General features: G+C 35.4%; 1 protein-coding gene across 4 annotated transcripts in view; it reads left to right on the top strand.

The window, feature by feature from the left end:
• ZNF236 (zinc finger protein 236) overlaps positions 1-21,438 on the top strand; it is a 212,040-nt gene extending 190,602 nt beyond the window's left edge. For 3 of the 4 annotated variants that reach the window (XM_027852409.1, XM_027852411.1, XM_027852412.1), the window contains 3 exons: positions 9,345-9,474; positions 15,683-15,859; positions 19,117-21,438. In XM_027852409.1, coding sequence (XP_027708210.1) covers positions 9,345-9,474; positions 15,683-15,859; positions 19,117-19,244 — 435 coding nt within the window. In that variant the 3' untranslated portion in view covers positions 19,245-21,438. Of the gene's footprint in view, positions 1-9,344; positions 9,475-15,682; positions 15,860-19,116 lie in introns of those variants that run through there. The other variant, XM_027852410.1, reaches the window with a different exon arrangement.
• Positions 21,439-21,600: the final 162 nt, after the last annotated feature.

Here is a 21,600-nt window from a genome sequence, read left to right on the forward strand (position 1 = left end):
GTTTTATTTTGTTTTACTCAAATAAGGAGTTATTTCCTTGGCAATTTATGTTTTCCATTTTATCAAACACTGGTTTGTTGAGTTCTGTTGTTTCTGATTCTCCCTTGTCTAATCTGTTCCATTGATTTCTCCCTTTAGATGTCACACAGGGGAGTTTACATTTTATGCTAGAGTCAGTAAGGAGCAACTGAAGCTTCTTGAGCTGGGAGGTGGTATGTGGTTTAGAGAGAGAAAAGCCTGAACTATGGAGATCAATTTGGCTGTTGTAATAGCCCATGGAAGAGGTGATAAAGTACTGGTATGGTGGCCCTGTGAGGGGAGAGAAAGGGAGAGGAAGTGCGAGGTTATAGATGTTAGAACGCTCTTTGAGTTACACTATGCTAAGTGCTGAGGTTGTGTTTTGTTTTTTGTTTTGTTTTTTGTTTTGTTTTGTTTTTTTGCCTTTTGGTGAGGCAATCAGGGATAAGTGATTTGCCCAGAGTCACACAGCTAGTAAGTGTCAAGTGTCTGAGGTCAGATTTGAACTCAGGTCCTCCTGACTCCAAGGCCAGAGCTCTATCCACTGTGCCACCTAGCTGCCCCTTGAGGTTGATTTTTTTAAAAAAGAAAAGACATTGTTCCTGCCTGTGTCATCTTATAGTCCAGTTGGGAGATATGACACCAACACAGATAGCTGTAATATACAACGTTACATGATAGGTGCATTAAAGAGTCACAAATGACAAGGCTTTGTGAGGGGAAGTTGTTAAGTGAATGTAAAGATCTAAGAAGGTTTCCTTCCATTTCATTTGACATTTAGATAGTAGGTAGTAACTCAGCATATAAAGCATTCCACCTATACCAACCGAAGGGAAAAGGCATTAACTTACTTGTTGCCCCCTTTAAATTACTACAATACCTACCATTGCTTCCCTTAGCTATTTCCTAAACCAGAAATTCTCTTTCAAGAGAAGTTTACAGAAATTTCCTTCTCCATTTTTTTTTATAGTTTAGTTTTTATTTCATAATCATAAATTTAATTTAAAGTATGACCATCTAGGCATACTTAAGGAAGAAAAAGGGAAATGAAATCCAAGGGGAATTTATAGTAAGGGAGAATACAAGCATTACAGGGTGTGAGAGCTACAGAGAAATGGTTTAGTGGGGAAGACAAAAACAAACAAACACTTAGAATTGTCCACAGTCAGTAGTAATGGTTTTCTTTCTGATCTTGCCATTCTGAGAACTGAAGCATTCCATGACTTCCATACTGTTCATCCTTTCTTTCCACTGGCCAAAAACCACAAGCTTGCTGACCAACAGATCAGTCTTAGCAATACAGATGAAAAACTTGGAGTGATTTGTGTTGGGTCCAGCAATTGCCATAGGCAAGATGCCCAGGGCTAGTGTGCTTCAGAATGAAATTCTCATCAGGAAATTTCTTCCTGTGAATGGACTTGACACCAGGGCCATTATAGCATGTGAAGCCATCACGTTGGTTCATAAACCCAACAGTGATTCTGGGAAAGGAGGAACCCTTGCAGCCAAAGGGATTGATTCTTAGAGCATTGAAGTTTTTCTGGAAACTTGTCTGCAAATAGCTTGAAAGTAACCTAACCCTGGAGCATGTTATCAATGGTGGTGTCTTTATACATGATGAGCTTGGCCTGTGGAGGTTTGGCTGAGGCCAACAGCAGCAGCAGTGGGAATTAGTGTTCAGTAGACTGAGTGAGGTTGAGGTCTTCCAGTGGCAGTGTCTGCAAAGCCCTCTTCATTCTTATACCTCCTTATGTATTTTAATAGGGATTTACTACTACCAAAGTAGCCTGAAAGGTTGCAAAAATTCTTATTTACTACTACCAAAGTAGCCTGAAAGGTTGCAAAAATTCTTATAATTCTTATTCTTTCCTACCTAACTTCCTTTTCCTAGTCTTATTCTTTATTGATTGGCAGTTCTGCCATTTCTTAAACTTTTAAGCTCTTCTGCACCCTTCAGTTAAGAGATAGGAGGGTGTGGCTCTTCAGCAGGTACTTTCTGCTGAGTCTCCCCTTTGTCCAAGCTTAGTGTTTCTGTGGCATATCTCACTTTCACTCCTGGTTAAGTCCTACTAAAATGCCACTCTTTGCCTTCCTAACACAGTGCTTGGTGAAAAAAGACACTTCCCTATTTAGGCCTCCAAAGCTTCCTCTAACTAGGGTAGGGATGTCTCAGACCTAGACAGTTGTCTGTTACTTAGAACCTTTCTTCTTCTTCCCCACTTTTCATGGAATTCTTACCCAAACCAAAGGGTCAGGGGATATGGAGAGACATTTCATGTATAACTCCATTCTCTCTTGGGGGTAGAAGGTTTGTACTCTCTAATCTGGCCCCATTGGAAATTTGTCTACCCTTTTGCTGCTCAGGATCATTTCATCACAGGAACAGTAATATGCAGTTAAGAAGAGAGTAAGAATGATTTGGGACTTTCTGATAAGGGCTCAAGGATTAGAGAAAAGAGAAAAAAATTAGATTTGTATACTCAATGGCATAACTTAAAATCATTTTGAATGCTTAGTACAGCAAAATTACCTGTCATTTATGACTTTTAATATAAAAATGAAAATATATTAGATATAAGAAAAGTAGAATGTAGTGCTCACTAGGGAGTTTTCCTTTGTATATTTATCAAAGTATGCCAAGATCATAGTGGGTAGCTCCTAATAAGTTCTGGGAATCCTAATTCAGCTCTGTTTATATTTACAGCCCATAAAAATGATGTGCCAGACTGATTTCCTTTCTAAAATAACATCTCTTTTTGCTGATGGACTGATATAAATTGTTACTGGCATTTGAACAATTGATGGCTACTGGCATTAGTCCTAATTAGCATTAGAACTAAATATAGTCAGATAGTTTGTTATCTTTGACTTTACAAATCTTATATTCTGCTTTTTTTGTAGAAGCCATTATTGAATCTCATTAGTTTACTTTTTGATATTGTTATTCATGCATCAATGTCCAAGGTGAAGATACTCTTTTGAACTTCTTAGGCTAGACCTTTTTTGTGTTTTAGCCCCCTTTTTTTTTTCTTGGACAGAGTGCTGGCCCTGGAATTAGGAATACCCAAGTTCAAATCCTGCCTCCATTCCTTATTAAGTCTGTTACCCTGGGCAGGTCTCTCAACCTTGCTAAATCTCAGTTACGTCTTTAAAATAGGGAAAATAATAGTCCCTGTCTCAGAAAATTGTGAAGCTCAAATAATAGAACGTATGTAAAATGCTTTGCAAAATGTAATATACCAGCACGTACATTTTGTTGTTATTATTGTTTTGTGAAGATGAATGATTAGCTTGAAGTTAATTTGTTTAGCTTTCCAAATACTTTATCATAGTCTGTTGTTTATATCTAGTAGAAATAATCTGATCTGGTTGAAGCACTTTTTGTTCTGTTTATGAATGTCATGAAGAAATGCAAATTCTGTGAATATTTTCTAATAAGCCTAGTTTTGGGCAGCTTTGGTACACAAACTCCCTGAAAGCTACATATAATGCCTAGCATAGTGTACAATGACAATGCTTAATAAACACTGTTTCTCAGATATTAGAGGTTTAGATGCCAAAGTAATTTTTCAAGTCTGGTGTTTGTAATTTTAAGGGCATGTGTACCTTACAAAAATATGTACATGACACATTGCTCCACGGAATAGTACTAGTTTATTTGTTATTGTTCAGCTATCACTACTCTTCAAGGCTGTATGTCTTGTGAAGTACCACACAGTTATTTTCAGTTGCCTTTTAAAAACTTCAGCCAGAGGTCCCACCGGTTCTTATGTCCAGAACTGAATTTATCGTTGCTTGCTCTGAATCACTTCCATCTGGTTCCCTTCCCTCTATTAATGCCACTCTAATTCTCCTATCCCTCCAGATTCAAAACAGCATGTTAATTTATTTCTTTAACTCCTCTCTCTCTCTTCCTTACCACACATTTCAAATCAATCCTCAAGTCCATTTAACTCTATTTCTACAAGGTCTTGTGTCCATTTTTTCCTTTGTATTACTTATAGCAGTATCCTAGTTAAGTTAACCTGGACTAATAGAGTAGCCTTCTAACTGGCTCCCCTGCCTTTGATCTTGTAATGCTATTTCACACTCGTGCTAAAATTCATTTCAGTCAAGCAGTCACCAAGTATGTATTAACTGTTTTCAGATGTGGCCAATGAGTGGATTTATTTTGTTTCTCTGTACTTATTTATTTTTATTTTGTTCAAGTTGTAGGTCAGGGGGTTTCTTGGGGAGAAGGCTAGGGATGTTACCAAGAAAAAAAAAAGAGAGTATGTAGAATGTTACCTAAAAAAACTCAGAGGTATCTCAAGGTAGGAACAGAAAGTTTTATTTCAATTCTCGAGAATGGGGTGTTCCTGCACCAGCATGTTTCTGATGAAGGAAGACAGACTACAGAAGCAAAAAGCCAGATGAAATAGCCCTAACGGGGAAAATTCCCCCTCCCACCAACTATCCAATATTTGGCTTACAATCGAAGCATGAAAATCTATTCCTAGAGACAGAGAACAAAGAAATAATATACATATCCATCACCTTAGTTTGCTGCAAAAATGAACAATTTAGAAGGTGTGATCAAGCTCGACGCTGCTGTGAGAAGGAGCTAGATGCTGCTGTGGGCAGGTCACTGTGACCAAATACGGGGGTGAAGGGGGGGTTTCAGGCTTGGCAATCTTTAACTACTGATGTCAGACTGTGAGAAAAAAGGGAACTATAGAAATCTATACTTATCCTTTTCTGTCTCATGAACTTATCTCCAAGTTCAGGATAAGCTTATCCCAAACCTTAATTACACTGAGAAGTCTTCATAGGGGCATCCCACTCAAGAGGAAACAGGGTCATTGAAGCATTTAAAAGAAAATGAACGGAAGAGAACAGAGATATTATAAGGAGACACAGACATACAAGACAGCTTTGAAAGTAATGTGAAATTTATTATAACTTGTTTTAAGTAGCAAACTACATAGTTATAGATAACAAATTTCACTTGCAATTATCTTTTTCTGTTTTACTGTGTATATGAAAATGCTCTTTTTTTGGTGTTAAGTGCAGAATGTATGTGTGTATGTGAGTGAGAGATAGAGAGACAAACAGACAGACAAGTATTTATTAAGTGCCTTCTCTGTTCCAGACACTACATAGTCACACTACACACATGCTACACATTGGGTATAGAAGGATTAAAATGGAACAGTCTTTGTCTTCAAGGAAGCTTACATTGTATCAAAAGAGACTGTATACACACATACTTTATATGCAAAATAAATAAAATTTGAGGAGAAGGGCAGTAGCAGCTAGAATGATCAGGAAAGGTTTTGTGTAGAACATGACAGTTGATTTCAGCTTTGAAGAATGCTATAGATTCTTTTTTTTTTTTAATTAATTTATTTTTAGTTTTCAACATTCACTGCCATAAGATTTTGAGTTCCAGATTTTCTCCCCATCCCAAGATGGTGTGCAATTTGATATAGACTCTACATATACATTCATATTAAACCCATTTTCATATTAGTCATGTTGTAAAGAAGAATTAGAACCAATGGGAAAAACTATGAGAAAGAAGAAACAAAAAAAAAAGAGAGAGCACGCAAATAATATGCTTTGATCTGCATTCAGACTCCATAGTTCTTTTTCTGGATGTGGATAGCATGTCCATCATGAGTCTTTTGGAATTGTTTTAGATCCTTGCATTGCTAAGAAGAGATAAGTCTTATCAAAGTTAGTTATTGCACAATGGGGCTATCCCCTGTGTACAATGATCTCCTGGTTCTGCTCACTTCACTCAGCATCAGTTCATATAAGTCTTTCTAGGTTTTTCTGAAGTCTGCCTGCTCATCATTTCTTATAGTACAGTAGTATTCCCTTACATTCATTTACCACAACTTGTTCAGCCAAGGAATACTATAGTTTCTTAAGAGACAAGTGAAGAGGAAATGGTTTCCAAGGTTAGGAAACAACTAGTGCAAATGCACAGAGATAGGAGATCCTGGAGTATTGCATGTGAGGAACAGTAGGAAGACCAGTTTGGCTCAATCATAGAGTACACGGAGGTGAATAATATACAAAAAGACTGAAATGTAGGCCAGAGATAGGTTATGAAGAGCTTTAAAAGCCAAGCAATAGAGTTTCTGTTTCATCCTAGAGGATTATAGGGAGCAATGAACTTTATTGGGGAGTGATGTGGTCAGATTTGTGCTTTAGGGAAGTCATTTTTATAGTTATTTGGAGGATAGATTGGAAAAGAGAGAAACTTGAGACAGGGAGACCAATTAGGTGGCTATTGGAATAATCCTACTTAGAAGGGATAAGGACATGAATAGCATGAAATGTCAATAAAAAAGAGGATGATGTGAAAAATGTCGAGGTAGAAATAATAAGATTTGGCAGCTGATTGAATATAGGGACAGGGAGAGTGAAGAGTAGAAGTCGACTACAGTTGAATACGTGGGTGCCCTTGACAGAAATACAAAAGTTTAGAAGGAATGTGGGAAAGATAATGAATTGTTTTGGAAGTGTTGAGTTTGAGATGCCTTTAGGACATCCAATTAGAAATGTTAAATAGGTAGTCTATTGGTTACGCTGGGCTAGAGCTCTGGGGAGAGGGAATGGGGCCAGATTTGTGTATCTTGGAGTTATCTGCATAGAGAGAATGTGAAGAGAAAAGAATTGGACCAAAGACAAAGCCTAGGGGTGTGCTCACACTTAAGAGTTGTCATCAAGATGGTAACACAGCAAAAAAGTCTAAGTAGAAGTGGTTAGGTAGGAAGAGCACCAAAAGAGGACAATGTCATAAATGCCCAGAGAGGAGAGAATACCCAAGAGAGATGGGGTGGTTAACAGTGTGGAATGTTGCAAAGAAGCCAAAAAAGGAATGGGTTGAGAAAAAACATCCGATTTGACAATTAAGAAAAATTTGTTCCACCAAAAGGAATTGCTGAGACAATAATGAAAAAGTCCATGCCCTAGAGGAGTTTGCATTCTACTAAGAGGAAATAAGTATATAATTTGAAGGAGAGAGCTCTAACAAGTGGGAGAAATCATTAAAGGTACCTTGAAGGAAGCTAAAGGATTATAAACAGTGACTGGAAGGAGGATGTGTCTTCCAGGCATAGCATGAATATTGGAAATTGAATGTTAAGTTTTAAAAATAGCTAATAATATAGTTTGGCTGAAATGTAGAAATGTTTGAGGGATAGAGGGTCATTATTGATCCCTATGAAATAAGTCTAGAAAGTTAAGTTGGCACCATATTGTGGAGGGTTTTAAATGCCATGATGACAAGTTTGTATTTTATTCTAAATATAGTCTAAAGGAGCCACTGAAGATTTTGAATAGGGTAATAATTTAATCAGCCCTGTGCCTACATAATATTATTTTGGTGTCTGTGTGAGGGATTGATATGAGAGACCAGAAGGAAGGAGACCTATTAGGAGGTTTTTGAAATAGTCTTGGTAAGAGGGATTAGAGCATAAAGGCCATGTTGGTAGAGAGAACAGGCCAGATGTAAGATATATGGTAGAGTTAGATTTGATGTCTTGGCAAGTGATTGAATATTGAAAATGAGAGGATGAGGGAGGCAATAAGCATTTATTAAGCATCTGCAATGTTCCAGGCACTTCGCAGATGTGTCATTCCATCCTTACAACAACTCTGTAAAGTAGGTGCTATTATTTTCCCCAATTTACAGCTGAGGAAACTCAAGCAGACAGATCTTTTTGACTTGCCAAGGATCACACAGATAGAAATATCTGAGGATTGATTTGTACTCACATCTTCCTGACTTCAGGTTACTGCACCACCTCACTGCCGCAAGAGCAGCAGCAAGCTAGGGATGCCTTACTTCATCTAAAACATAGCTATGATTATGGTTTTCACTTATTCCTAGGTTCCTACCCCAGTGCAGTGGGTAGCTCTCACTTTTAACGCATTTTCCATTTTTGCTTCAGTTTTTTGGATACTTCTATCATTAGTTCTATGGGTTTGGTTACACCTTGCTAATACATCCCCTTCACTGCCTAGCACCAATTCTCAGCTCTGTTAGAGACGTCATGCTCAGACTTTATTGGAAGCTTTTGTTCATGCCATATATACCACTTGGAATCCCCTTCGCCTTTCAATTTATTCAGATCTTAACCATCATTCAGAACCCAGTTCAATTTCCACTTCAGATTCAACAAACATATACTAAGTATGGCATACTGGGCTTCTTCCACAAGGCTTTCTCTAGCCAACATAGTTCCCAGTAATTCAATTCAACAAACATTTGTTAAGTGCATGATATAAGGAAAGGTGAGAGAAATAATGACTTTGTAGATCATAGGATTTTCCTTGGAGTCAGTGACATCTGGGTTGAAAGTCTTGCCTCTGATAACATTCTTGTTGTGTAACCATGTACAAGTCCCTAGCCCTCTTGAGTGCCTTAAGTAACACTGTAAAACTTTTAAGTTCTAGAACAGTTGCTGATCTGTGTTGGAAGGAGTTCACTACACTGATGAAATCATGGGTCCACCCTTTCCTTCCCTCTCCCCCTGCAAAAAAAAAAATTACAAGGGAACTTTGCAAGTACAGGCAATAGAGAGATTTCAAGTGGTCAAGTCCCTGCCTTCAGAGAGCTTGTATTCTACTATGTGGCGGGGTAGAGGTTGAGAAACACGAGAAAGCACATATACAGATAAGTATAATACATGGTAAGGTGTGATTGGGTCAAAGGAAAGGTGCACACAAAGTGGTTAGGAAAGTTTGAGGAGAGGGAGAATGTTTTCAACTGACTCGAATCAGAGAAGATGTTAAGCAGTATATAATAGTCAACCCTGGATATGTGTTATAAAAAGAATAAATTGAGAGTCCTGAGACTAGCTTATTAGTCTTGTCTTTGTGACTAATTAGTTAAGTGATTTAACCTTAATCTGTCATATCTTCCTGATGTGTAAAACAAAGGTTTTATACTGAATGACTTTTTTAAGTGTCATTCAGTGTCCAGGTTCTATAACTGTTAAGGAGTCCGATTAATTGACGGATGACTGGCTGTGCAAGTCTATTCATCTCTGGGCCTCTGTTTCCTCATCTGTCTGCCAGATGAGGAGGTTGGACTAGATGACCTTTAGGGACCAAAATTCTGTAGGTTTAAGCAGCCTAATAAATAGGACAAAATGAAGAAGTAACAAAAGACAGCAATGACTTTCATTATCCTTATCCTCAGTTTGTTGGGATTTTTTGTTGTTGTTTTTGGGGAGGGAGAGGGACCACTGTTTCTCCCCCCCACCATTCCAAATTTATATCTTCCCATAAAAGTCTCAAAAAAATTCATTCTTTTGTTTATTGAACAGGAGCATATGCAGACACATCAAGCAGGTCCTTCTTTAAGTTCTCAGAAGCCAAGAGTATTTAAGTGTGACACTTGTGAAAAGGCATTTGCTAAACCAAGTCAACTAGAAAGACATAGCCGAATTCACACAGGTAATTAATGATTACGGAGTCATGCCCTTTTATTTTAATCATTCCCCAAATTAAATTGTTAGTCATTGGGAAAAGGTTCAAAGTGCAAATATTCATTTAACATGTAACTTATAATAGATGTATTTAATGTATAAAGGAAAATTAATTTCACCTAATACTTAATGAATTTGTTCTTTTATATGCCTTTTTAAAGTTAAAGATTTTAATATTCATATCTTGACCATATAGTTTCAAAATTTCAGTTATTTGCTTAATTTGTTTTTACATTGACTTTGGAAGAAGGGGAAAGAGGAAATAAATTTTGAATAATGTAATTTACTAGAATTTAATAGTATCTCTGTGGTTTTAAATTAAATAGTTAATTTCCAGTGTGCATACAAAAGTTTAAGGTACTGCTAATGATACTACAATATAGGAATACTTACAACAGTAGTTATATATCAATTTTTAAATCATAAACTATATTGAAGTGTTATAATTAATTTAAAATTTGTGTGTAGTCTTTTTTCTTAGTTTTTACATTGTACTTTATAAATTATAGGTGATAATCACATTATTAGTAAACTTAATGTTATCATTTATAAGTGAGATTTGGAGTAAAATAGGGTTTTAGATAATTATGATGTTAAAGAAGCATTTTCAAGGGAATAGGAATGATGAAGGTTTTATCTTTGTAATTATAGAGTCTTTTTTAAAAGGTACAATTGGAATACGATTTTTGGTAATAGAATTTAGCTTTTAGGGTCTACACATACATATACATACTCACACTCTGAAGAGGTTCCAATTAATTGATTTATTTCAGGTATTTTTGTTCATTGTTTTTGTGCTCATGATGTGGAAGCCCCTAGAGATATAAAAATGAATAAGACATAATCCCCTGAAGGAGTTATAATCTTATACAAAGATAAAACACAAATAACTGTAATAGAAGTTAACATAAGAGTATATAAGAGGTTAACAGAGAAGCACGAGAGATTTGAAGAGGCAAGGATCATTTATTCTGGGAAGAATCAAGGACAGTTTCATAGAATTGGCAAAATTCCTCTCAAATCCACTCTTTGACTTTCTGTTAAAGGCACTGCCATTCTGGTTCATAATCTTAGAGTTATATTCCCCTTCTTCCTCTCCTTCATCCCCAATATCTCTCATGTAGTCAGTGTACTTCTTCAGTTCCTCATTCCATCTCATCTTCACTGTTACAATAGCTTCTCAGTTGGATTCTTGGCTTCCAGTCTGTCTCCTTGTCAAGCCATTTTCCACACAGCTTCCAAAACAATCTTTCTAATGTACACGTCTGGCCATATCATTCTTTTGTTTCAGAAGAATCAGTGGCTCCCCTTTACCACTAAGATACAAGCAAGCCCATTTTCTTGGCATTTTAAAGTCTCCAAAATCTCCAGGCTTATCACATATTATTCTCTTTCACACCTACTGTTTTTTCAGCCAGATTTACCCACTTACTAGTCTTTGAACTCAGAAATCCATCTTCTTCCCACTTGCATTTGCATAGCTGTACCCAGGGCATGGAATATACCTGCTCCTTACTTCTAACTCAGAGGCCTTAGCTTCTTCAAGACTCAGGTCAAGAGTACATTGGGTAGGGCCCCTGTAGTGAGCTAGAGATATAAAAATGAACAAGAGTCACACAGGATAGGTGGGCATGAATAAACTGGGATCTGCATCATTGGAGGGAATTTCCAAATGCACACTATCGCATATACATTTGAGTATCTTTCCAGTAGGATATTAACTTGAGGAGAGTGTTGATTTGTTCATTTTAATTTTGTATTTGTGCGTCTACTACCTATCACATTTCTGTGTACATAGTAAGTGCTTGATTAAAATGCTTGTTGTATTTTAGTGGAGGTGATCTAGAAATAAAGATTTTCTACTTAATTAGGTATTAATCTTACTGAAGCCTGACCAAAAATAAAGGTACAAGTACAGTAAAACCTCGACAATATGGAAATCTAAAGAATAGCTGAGGATTTATTCTGTTTAACCCTAAAACTTGTTTAAAAACCATTTTGGAGAAAAATCTTGATTATATACCTTTTCTTCCTTAAAATGAGGTACACTGAAAACAATTTAACCTCGAATGTGGCCCACAGGGACCTTCTGTGCAGTTTAATGGAAACCACAAATTATTAATATCTTAGAAAACCACATATTATTAACATCCAAATTGTATTTTTATTTCTTTTGTTAAATATTTCCCAGTTACATTTTAATCTGGTTCTGGCCTTACTCCAGAGTGTAGCAGACCCACCCCTTGGCCACATGTTTGATACCTGTGGGGTAAAGGGTAGATTGAATCAAGGATAGACTGGAGGAAGAAAGTACTGTTAGAAGACTATCACAACAGTCTAGATGATAAGATAGAAAAACTTATATTCATTGGAAATGGAGAGGAAGGATTGAATGCTGCAGGTATTGCTGAGATAAAAATGAGAGGACTTGGCATACTTGGCAACTGATAGGATGTGTGAGAATCACTAGAAAGATCAACGGTAACTACACGGGTACATGCAATGGTGACTGGAAAGATGATAATGACATTAAAAGAAAAAATTAGGGGAAGAGGACAAGACAAATGAAAAAAGTGATAAGTTCAATTTTAGACATGACATATATGAGGGGACAGCTGACCATCTGGGTGGAGATAATATTAAGCTCTGGAGAAAAAATTAGGCATGTACTGTAGATCTAGAACTGATAAATACATATATGAGAGTAGATGAGTTTTTCAACAGAGAATAGTAGAAAACCTCGGACAGAATTTGGCAACATCCTAGTTTAAGGATCTACAGAAGGTTGACAAGCCGTGAAAGGAGATAGAAAGAGACAGGAAATACATTATTAAAGAGGCTGAAAAATGAGGTTAGAACAAGACTGATAGACTGGAAAATCAGGAATAAATAAAAGACCATGATGAGGCCAAACAGGGGTGGAGAGTGGAATTATTGTCATAGAGAAGAATAGAACTTTGTCTCTCTCTTTTACTTTGTATCATAGTGTTTTTTGGTTTGTTTTGTACAATATTGCCTGTTCTGCTTCTAAGAATATAAATTCATTGAGGTCAGGACAGTGTTTTGTTTTATTTTGTTTTTTAGCATCATACTCCCAGTACATCATAGGATCTTTTTTTTTTAATTTATTTATTTTTAGTTTTCAACAATCACTGTCATAAACTTTTGAGTTTTAAATTTTCCTCCTCCTCTCTCCCCCCCTCCCCAAGACGGTATGCAATCTGATATAGAATCTACATATACATTCCTATTAAACATATTTCTTTCATATTAGTCATGTTGTAAAGAAGAATTAGAGCCAATAGGAGGAACCACAAGAAAAAAGAAACAAAACAAAACAGAAGGAAAAAAAGAGCAAATAGTATGCTTTGATCTGCATTCATAGTTTTTTCTCTGGATGTAGATTGCATTTTCTGTCATAAGATTTTTGGAGATGTTTTAGATCCTTACGTTGCTGAGAAGAGCTAAGTCTGTCAAAGTTGATCATTGCCATGTGGCTGTTAATTGTGTACAAAGTTCTCCTGGTTCTGCTCACTTCACTCAGCATCAGTCCATACAAAGTCTTTCCAGGTTTTTCTGAAATCTGCCTGCTCATCATTTCTTATAGCACAGTAGTATTCCATTACATTCATATATCTCAACTTGTTCAATCATTCCCCAATTGATGGGCAGCTCCTCAATTTCCAGTTCTTTGCCACCCCAGAAAGAGCTGCTATAAATATTTTTGTACATGTGGGTCCTTTTTCCCATTTGTATGATCTCTTTGGGATACAGCCCTAGAAGTGCTATTGCTGGGTCAAAGGGTATGCACATTTTATAGCCCTTTGGGCATAGTTCCAAATTGCTCTCCAAAATGGTTGGATAATTCCACAACTCCACCAACAGCACATTAACATTTCAAATTTTCCCACATCTTCTCCAGCATTTATCATTGTCTTGTTTTGTCATATTAGCCAATCTGATAGGTGTGCTGTGGTACCTCAGAGTTGTTTTGATTTGCATTTCTGTAATCAATAGTGATTTAGACCATTTTTTCATATGACTATCATCATAGGATCTTAATAAAATTTTGTTGAATTGAAATTGCTTCATATTTAACACCTAAAATTCAGAAATCTTTTTTGCATACTTTGTGTTTCTTGACTGTGTTCCAAGTAGTTGAGATTTCCCACCAGCTGAGTTTCTACATAGGTGGGATGTTATATTATCTGCCATTTATAGAAAATATGAAGGTAAAAGACAACTGGAGAATGGTATACTATAAAAAAGTCAAACCAAGAAATTACCTTAACCAAAACTATTTTTATCCTTTCAGTAAAGATAGTTCTGTAATTAATATTGAATATAGTTTATAACTGTGGCTTTCTGCCTTAAAGCCATGTATTAAGTGCCTAATTAGGTGAATAAAGGAAAGAAATACAGAATGGCATAAGTATCCCTCAAAAAGTAGACTTTTTTCTTTCCTTTTTTTTTTTTTTAACCAATAATATTTGTAGCCTGTTTTGGAAAAATTGTTATTGGTTTTGGAAATGAGTACTGTGAAAGTATGTGTAATTGTCATTAGTTTTTGTGTGTTGACCTGCATTCTTAGTTAGTAAATAAATGTCTTGAAATTGTTAATTTTGTGATTTAATTAATAGTCATTTAAAACCAAAATTTATTTGAATGCACCAAGAAGTAATAGTTTTAAGGCATCAGTGTTTGGGGTTGTTAACTATACTTTATATATTTGCATATTATCATGAAACAGATTTTAAAATAGTCTGAACCATGATTTATTCATTAAGTAGAAACTAATAAACATACGAAGAGTTTTTGTCTAGGGATTTCAAATCTATTTCTGGATGAAATGGGCAATATAATTATAAGAAAATTGTTTTCTTCTAAATGAGAAGAATATTCCAGAGTGCTGTGAAATAATTTATAGAGATGCCCGGTGTTTATAACTGAATTACAAGAAAACTCCTCTTGATGAAGTACTGGAAACTATTTTGAGTATCATTTTATTTGTAGAATTAATATGCAGAATTTGCATAAGAATACCTCTTTGGGACTTTTCAGCTGCATAATGAAAATGTTTTAAGTAGAAAAAAGATGTTCTCAAATATGAAGATTATAAGTAGTATAAAAATTGTTCTAATTCATTACTTTTTAAAATCTCTTTCTCTCCCTTCTTCTTCCTCTACTTCCTTGTTTTCCATGATACTGCTCACTTAGTTTTCTTGCCTCTGATTATTTCTTCTCTGTATCCTTTATTCATTTCTCTTTTTTCCACTCCCAAAGTTGGAGTATTTCTCAAGGCTCTGTTCTTAGCCATCTTCCCTTTTCTATACCATTTGCTTTATTAAATTCATCCATAATTTCACTTATGAATATGGATGATTTCCTAAATCTATATATTCAACCCCACATTTCCATTTGCTTGCTATTTATCTCTGCCTAGATATTTTTCTTGACCTCATCATCTCCAAAATTTAACCCATCATTTTCTCTAAAAATCTTGGCCCCATCTTTCAGTTTTCACTATTTCAATTGATAGTACTAGTATTCTCCTAGTAACCCAAGCTCAAAATCTTTTTGAGTCAACTTTGACTGTCTTTTCCCCTCATTCTCAATATCTAGTCATTTTTTAGGTTCTGTTAAATCTCGCTGTAAAAAATTTTGTTCAGCTGTTCCTGCCTTTCCACTGCTACCTCCCTGTTTCAGGACCTTATTTTCTCTCACTCAGAGTATTGAATAAAATCTGAACCACACTGGCTGCATGAAATGTTCTATGTAATCTTATTCTGCCCTGTCTGTCTAGCCAAGTGTCTCTGGAGATATTTTAAACTGAACAAAAAGTATTTATTGAATGCTTCCCACACTTCATGCCCAACTTTGTCCCAGGTGCAACAGGAAATAGAATGCTATATAGAACAATACTCTCTTACCTTAAAGAGTTTACATTGAGTTCCTGGGACTTTAAACAAGTGCCTGTTAAATTTTTATGCTCTTTCATGTTGTAGATTAACTGGAATAAAACAAGTATGGATTATCTTAGTGATGGGGACATTAAATGAGCATTATTTTAAAAAATAACATCTTTTAAAAAAATCTAACCTTGTTTAATAATCGTATCTTATTTTCAAATGGATTCTGATATAGGAAATTTAAAAATGTTTTTCCCCTTCTCTTAGGAGAACGTCCATTTCATTGTACTCTTTGTGAAAAAGCATTTAATCAGAAAAGTGCACTTCAGGTACATATGAAAAAGCACACAGGGGAGAGACCTTACAAATGTGATTACTGTGCAATGGGCTTTACCCAGAAAAGCAACATGAAACTCCATATGAAACGAGCACATAGCTATACTGGTAAGTATCATTATCTTAATTTTTTCTTAAGTGAGTTTATTGAAATGTACCAGTTGAAGAAAATGTTAAGGCTGAAATGATTAAAAGATTTTCATGAATATCAGTGAATTTGTTATATTCACTTCTGTCCATCCCAGGACCAGCGATCATAGGACATGTCTTAAATTTAGACCATAGGTCAGAAATTTAGAATTGGAAATGACTTAGAGATCCTCTAGCCTATCCCTTTCATTTTGCAGATGAAAAAACTGTGGCCCAGCAATGGTAAGTGACTTTCCCAAGGTCATAGAGGGAGTAAATTTTAGAACTGGCATATGAAGAATGCCAGTCCCAGGCTCTTTCCTACTGCACCTGACCGGAGGGAAATCTCTTCTGATTACCCTATTAAAAACAAGTATAGAGAAAATAAGGTTACAGAGGTTACTGCTGGATGAAAGGATAGACTAACTGTAGCTACTGCCTGGCAGTCCCTACAGTTCTTTGAAAGCTGTAAAAGGAGTGTCAAGGGTACATGGTGAGAGGAGTTAGCTTCAGGGCCTGGTACTTAAGCTAAACACCACTACTGAAATAGGAGCTGGCATCTTCCCAGGTGTTCCTAATATGCCTTATAAGATTGTTCTGTATTGACCAACTTGTCCCATTGTGTCACAAAGCTGTGTTGAGAAGCTTAAGCTTTGTGTTATGTTTGGAACCCAGAAGTGGGTTATGTACATTAGGAAATTTTGAGGAGGTACCTGTGTTTTCATTGGTAAAAAGAATTCCTAGTGTAGAAACTTTCACCTGATGCAAATTCATAACTCATTTAAAACTCATAGTCTTAATAAGTTTTCTCAGGTGTCACTAAGGGGTTAAGTGACTTATTAATGATCGCGCATCTGGGATATGTTGGAGGCAGAACTTTGAACCCAGGGCTTCTTGATTCCAAAACCAGCTCTCTCTCCATTTTACCTTGTAGACTTTTACATATGCGCTGTATATAATATCCTGGAGCTCTGCTGTACCCATTTCCTGGCTCTGACAGACCGAGACATCTATTAATTTCTTTCCCTAAAGTCCATGAGTTCCTTCTCTTTTCTCTCCTCTCTCCCCCTCGTCCTCAGAGCTAACCAACCCTTTCAGCAGGCCCTGGATCTATATTTTTTTTTTTCCTGCTATAGCGTAATTTTAAGTATAGGAATAAGTTTGATATTCCAAAAGTTGTTGAGGCCATTCAGAACAATAGTTGGCAATATCCATTCTTCATTGTGCCAAGAAGAAACACATTTTCTTCCCTACATCTGGAATGTCTTTTTCCAACCCCTGCAAGGCCAAACTTAAATACTGCATTGTCTGTGACATCCTCACATGGTATAGAAGTTTTTAGAAGCAGGAGCCATCATTCCAATCTCTTTAACTTCTCTGAGCCTCTATTTCGTCATATTAAAGTGGAAGAGTGGGGTGGGGATATTAATATTTACACTACCTACCTCATGGAGGCATTGCAGAGAAAGTCTTTGCAAATCTGAAAACTGTTTAAATGTGAGTAGTTATTTTTGTTCTTGTTGTCATCGTTGTCATCATCATTGTCATCATCATCATCATCATCATCAGTCACTCTAGTTAACAGCAATCTTCTCCCTGCCCCTCAACTTTGAAAAATTTGGTTTGAACCTTAAGCATTTATTGCCTATCATTTTTGTTTTGTTGGAGGGAAGGGGGCAGTTAAGTGGCACAGTGGATAGAGTGCTGGCCTTGGAGTCAGAAAGACTCATCTTCTTGAGTTCAAATTCAGCCTCAGATACTTACTAGCTGTGTGACCCCTGGGCAAGTCACTTAACCCTGTTTGCCTCAGTTTTCTCAACTGTCAAATGAAGGAAATGGAAAACCACTCCAGTATCTTTACCAGGTAAACCCCAAATGGAGTCAGAAAGAGTTGGACACAGCTGAAAAACTACTGAACAGCAACAACAGAAATGCGTATATGTGTCGTAGCTCATGGAGACAGAGTCAAGTATTCTTTAATCTTTGTTATCTATCTTCGCACCTCAAACTCTGCTATGATGCTTAATACATACTTAAGAAATGTCAAAATTCAATGGTACCCCATAGTATTATTCAACTTCATGCTACTTCTCCACTGATTCATCTGGAATGAAATCCTGCACAGTGCCTTGAACATAATGATTTGAATAATTTGAATGAAAGAATAAGGACACACAGCTCAATGCCAGAAATCTAGAGGCCTCAAGAGTCTAATTCTAGGTTTGTTTCCTTTTGATAAGACTGTGATTTAATCAATTATTCTTTAAAAGAATTCTTTAAAAGAATATCTAAAGCTATATCAGGAGATTTTGTTCTGTTTTTTTGTTCTACCATATAAAATTTCTCAAATGTATATTCATACTCTCCTCTAACTCCTACCCTAGTAGATACTAGATAATCAAACACCAGCAGGTATATTTTCAACCCTAATTTGTGTTATATTTGTAGGACAGTCTTATTTTAAAACTTTCCACACATTTTATTTCCCCAAGTTTAAATATAAAGAAAAGGGAACAGTTAAAGGAAATGAATTTAGAGTTATTAGAGATGGTGGAACCCTCTGATGGGTCTCTGTGAAAGAAATCAATTTTTTTTTATTACATATATTTGATATTTGTTCATGCTGCAGGGCTTCTTAAACTTTTTCCACTCATGACCCCTTCAGAGCTTCTTAAACCGTAAGATTTAGAAGCGGGATTAATAGCGACACTTGCAGTATTTAATGGGGTAGAGCTTAGTGAAGTGTACTTGTTGGTGGTTAAGATTGCAGAGTGTGCATGGAGAATGGAAAGCTTGAGAAGGAGAGGCCATTGGTTTCCTTTTTACCTTACATCTAACCTATAATGGCTTTATTCTCTTTCTCCTCTCCTAGAATTGGAGGAAATACAGTTTTTCATCTACAAAAATTATGATAATTTACCTACTTCATAAGATGGTTGTGAGGATTAAATGAGAATATGTGTGTATTTGCATAAAATGCTATGTAAAGGTGAGCTATTGAAATAATAATATAAGCTCCTCATTCAATCTGGATAGTAATTAGTTTTATTTAACTGCATAATGGGTGCTTTATATGGATCAGTTCACAAAATAGTGATAAAGATTTAAGACATTCATCTATAACTCAGTTTACTTTTTTTGTTGGAAGGTAGAAATTAGATCATGAAGTTTCATAATTATAGTGTTTATCTTAGTTTTAACTTTGAGGTGTTTCTATTTTACATTTTCTTTTATAGGTACTTTACAGGAATCAGCCAGTCATCAAGAGCAAGAAGGGGAAGATCTTCATCATGCGCTCCATTTGGAAGAGGTTGGTCAAGAAACTTCAAATGAATGGCAGAGCCTAACCAACGTCTTTCGATGATGATTTAAATAGTGCTTTCAACAACAAAATTTCTGAATTTAAATTTTGAAAAGGGAAAAGCATTTGGATTTTTTGTTAGGAGCTTCAGATGTTGAAAATGTTAACAAAATATGTGGGTTTTAGTTATCAAACATTATGTAAAAGAATCATTGTCTTTCATAAGGTTATAGGAGAAAATAGGAAAAAGGTAAACTGTTTTGTGATCATTAATCAACAAATCAACGAACTCAGGTAATGCAACAGGCAGTTTCATCTTCTAATCCACAGCCAATATATCTTGTTTAAAAAAAAAAACTTTCACTGGATCTTATCATTGGGGTGTGATTTCATTGTATTAGCAGATTGCCAATAGGTGGAAAGTATGAGAATTGATTCTTAACACTTTCTGTTATAAGAAACCTAGCTTAATATTAAAAATAAGAAAAGAACATGAAGTACAAAAAAAAATGTGCAATGCACAGTGAAATTTTTTTCCCCGACTTAATTTTCTTTCTGTATATTTTGGCTAGTGGTAATAAATGACTTTTCTGTTATGGTAAATTAAAGTAAACTGATATCCTGAGAGATGGCTGGACCAATTCTCTCTCAAATAAAAGTAACTAATCATTAGTTAGCATATAGTATCTGGGGCATTAAAATAGAAAGTAAAGTGCAAAGGGTGAATCTAAAGTACAAGTCAAAACTAAGCTGTCCAAACAAAGTGATTAGTATTAGCATATATACTGCATAAATACATATTCAGCTCCTTGAGTTGGATTTTTGCAGAAAGCACAAGCCATATTTTGAAGGAAGGAGGTACCTACCCTATTAAACTAGACTCTTAGCCCTGAAGCTCCTGTAGCTCAGGATACCCCAAAAGATAATTAATACGTTTCTGCTGTGAGCTGTAAGAATCCAGAAATGCACCAGTATTTTTCCTTTGTGTGTAAACTTATTTTTTTATTTCATTGAAACTGCCTAAGCAAACTGCTTAATTTTTTTCTGAAAGGTGCCACATAAATATGTCCATAACCAAATTCAAACCTTATACTGGAGTCTAGTGCAAGTCATCCTTTCAACATTCCAAAGATGGAAAATTCTTTGCTTCATCTTAGTTTGTTCTTTTCAGATTATTTATATGTTCTATATATAAATATGTATGTATATATAAAGATATATGGGCCTCTGTGTGGCTGAACAGTATATTTTGTAAATATGGTACTAGTCCCAGTTATAGAGTTCATCAAAGTTTTTAACTTCACATGAGCACTTCTAGATCAGTATTGTATTCATTTTATTAATAAATGAATATTCATTTTATTATAATGTAATATAAAACTGAGTTTTATTTTACTTTCCCCCAAATAATTGCTTTTATGTGCCCACATTGCTACCTTAGTTTCAGAAATACATTTGTTTGATTGTAAATATTATGTGGGCTGTGTGTACTAACAGACAAGATCATTTCAAGTCATTGAAGAAGAGACATTTCACTGTTATTTTGATAGGGCATCTTTTGATTCTTTTGTTAACTTTTGGCATATGTATATAAGTAATAATAGTTGGTGATATGAAAATACCTTTTGTTATGTGAAAATATTTAAGTCAGAAAATGTTAAATAATATTACTTTTTTTCCAAACTGCTTTGTGTATTGTATATTTTTTTGGGAAAAGTTTGGTTTTTAAAAAAACCTGAAATAATCTTCTTGTGGTACTGGATTTATATAAATCCTGAGGATTCCAATGAATGTCAGTGCTAAACCTGACTCCAATTTGTTTTGGATAATTGTAATTGCCCTTGAGTGGTAGAGGTTCTATTTTTATGCACTTTTCCTTTGAAACAATGTACGGCACTACTTTAGGAATGTTGATAAATATTGGTGGCTTTATGGGCTTTCCCATCATTGAAGTTGTTTGTTTATTTTAACGTTGGACTTATGACAGATGAGTTTTTAACAAGCGTTTGCTCAATTCCTGTCTATTTATTATGTCTAATTAAGTCAACTCTGTTGGTTAATTTTATCATGGGCACGTGCAGAAGGCCTTAATTGACACACTTAAAGCCTAATGATAGTTTGGAAAGATGGGTTTTGAAAGAGGAGAAATTCATCTACATTCTGTGACTTTTTCCAGTTTAAATGAGCAAGAAAACTTAATTTGTACATGTTCACTTATGAATGTAATTTTTCAGGTTTGTTGTCCTAATATTAAAAGCTGCTCCTATATACAATAAAACTCCTTGGAATATGAGGACTATAAAACAATTTAGATTTTAGTCTAATCTTTAAAAGGTTGATTTTTATAATATAATATTTTTCTAATCTTTAGAAGAACTTTTTTTTCTTGGACAAAAGCAGGGTTTTCAAAGATTGAGTG

Source organism: Vombatus ursinus, unplaced genomic scaffold (assembly GCF_900497805.2).
Source record: "Vombatus ursinus unplaced genomic scaffold, bare-nosed wombat genome assembly UNPS02009573.1, whole genome shotgun sequence".
In the NCBI taxonomy this organism is placed as follows: Eukaryota; Metazoa; Chordata; class Mammalia; order Diprotodontia; family Vombatidae; genus Vombatus; species Vombatus ursinus.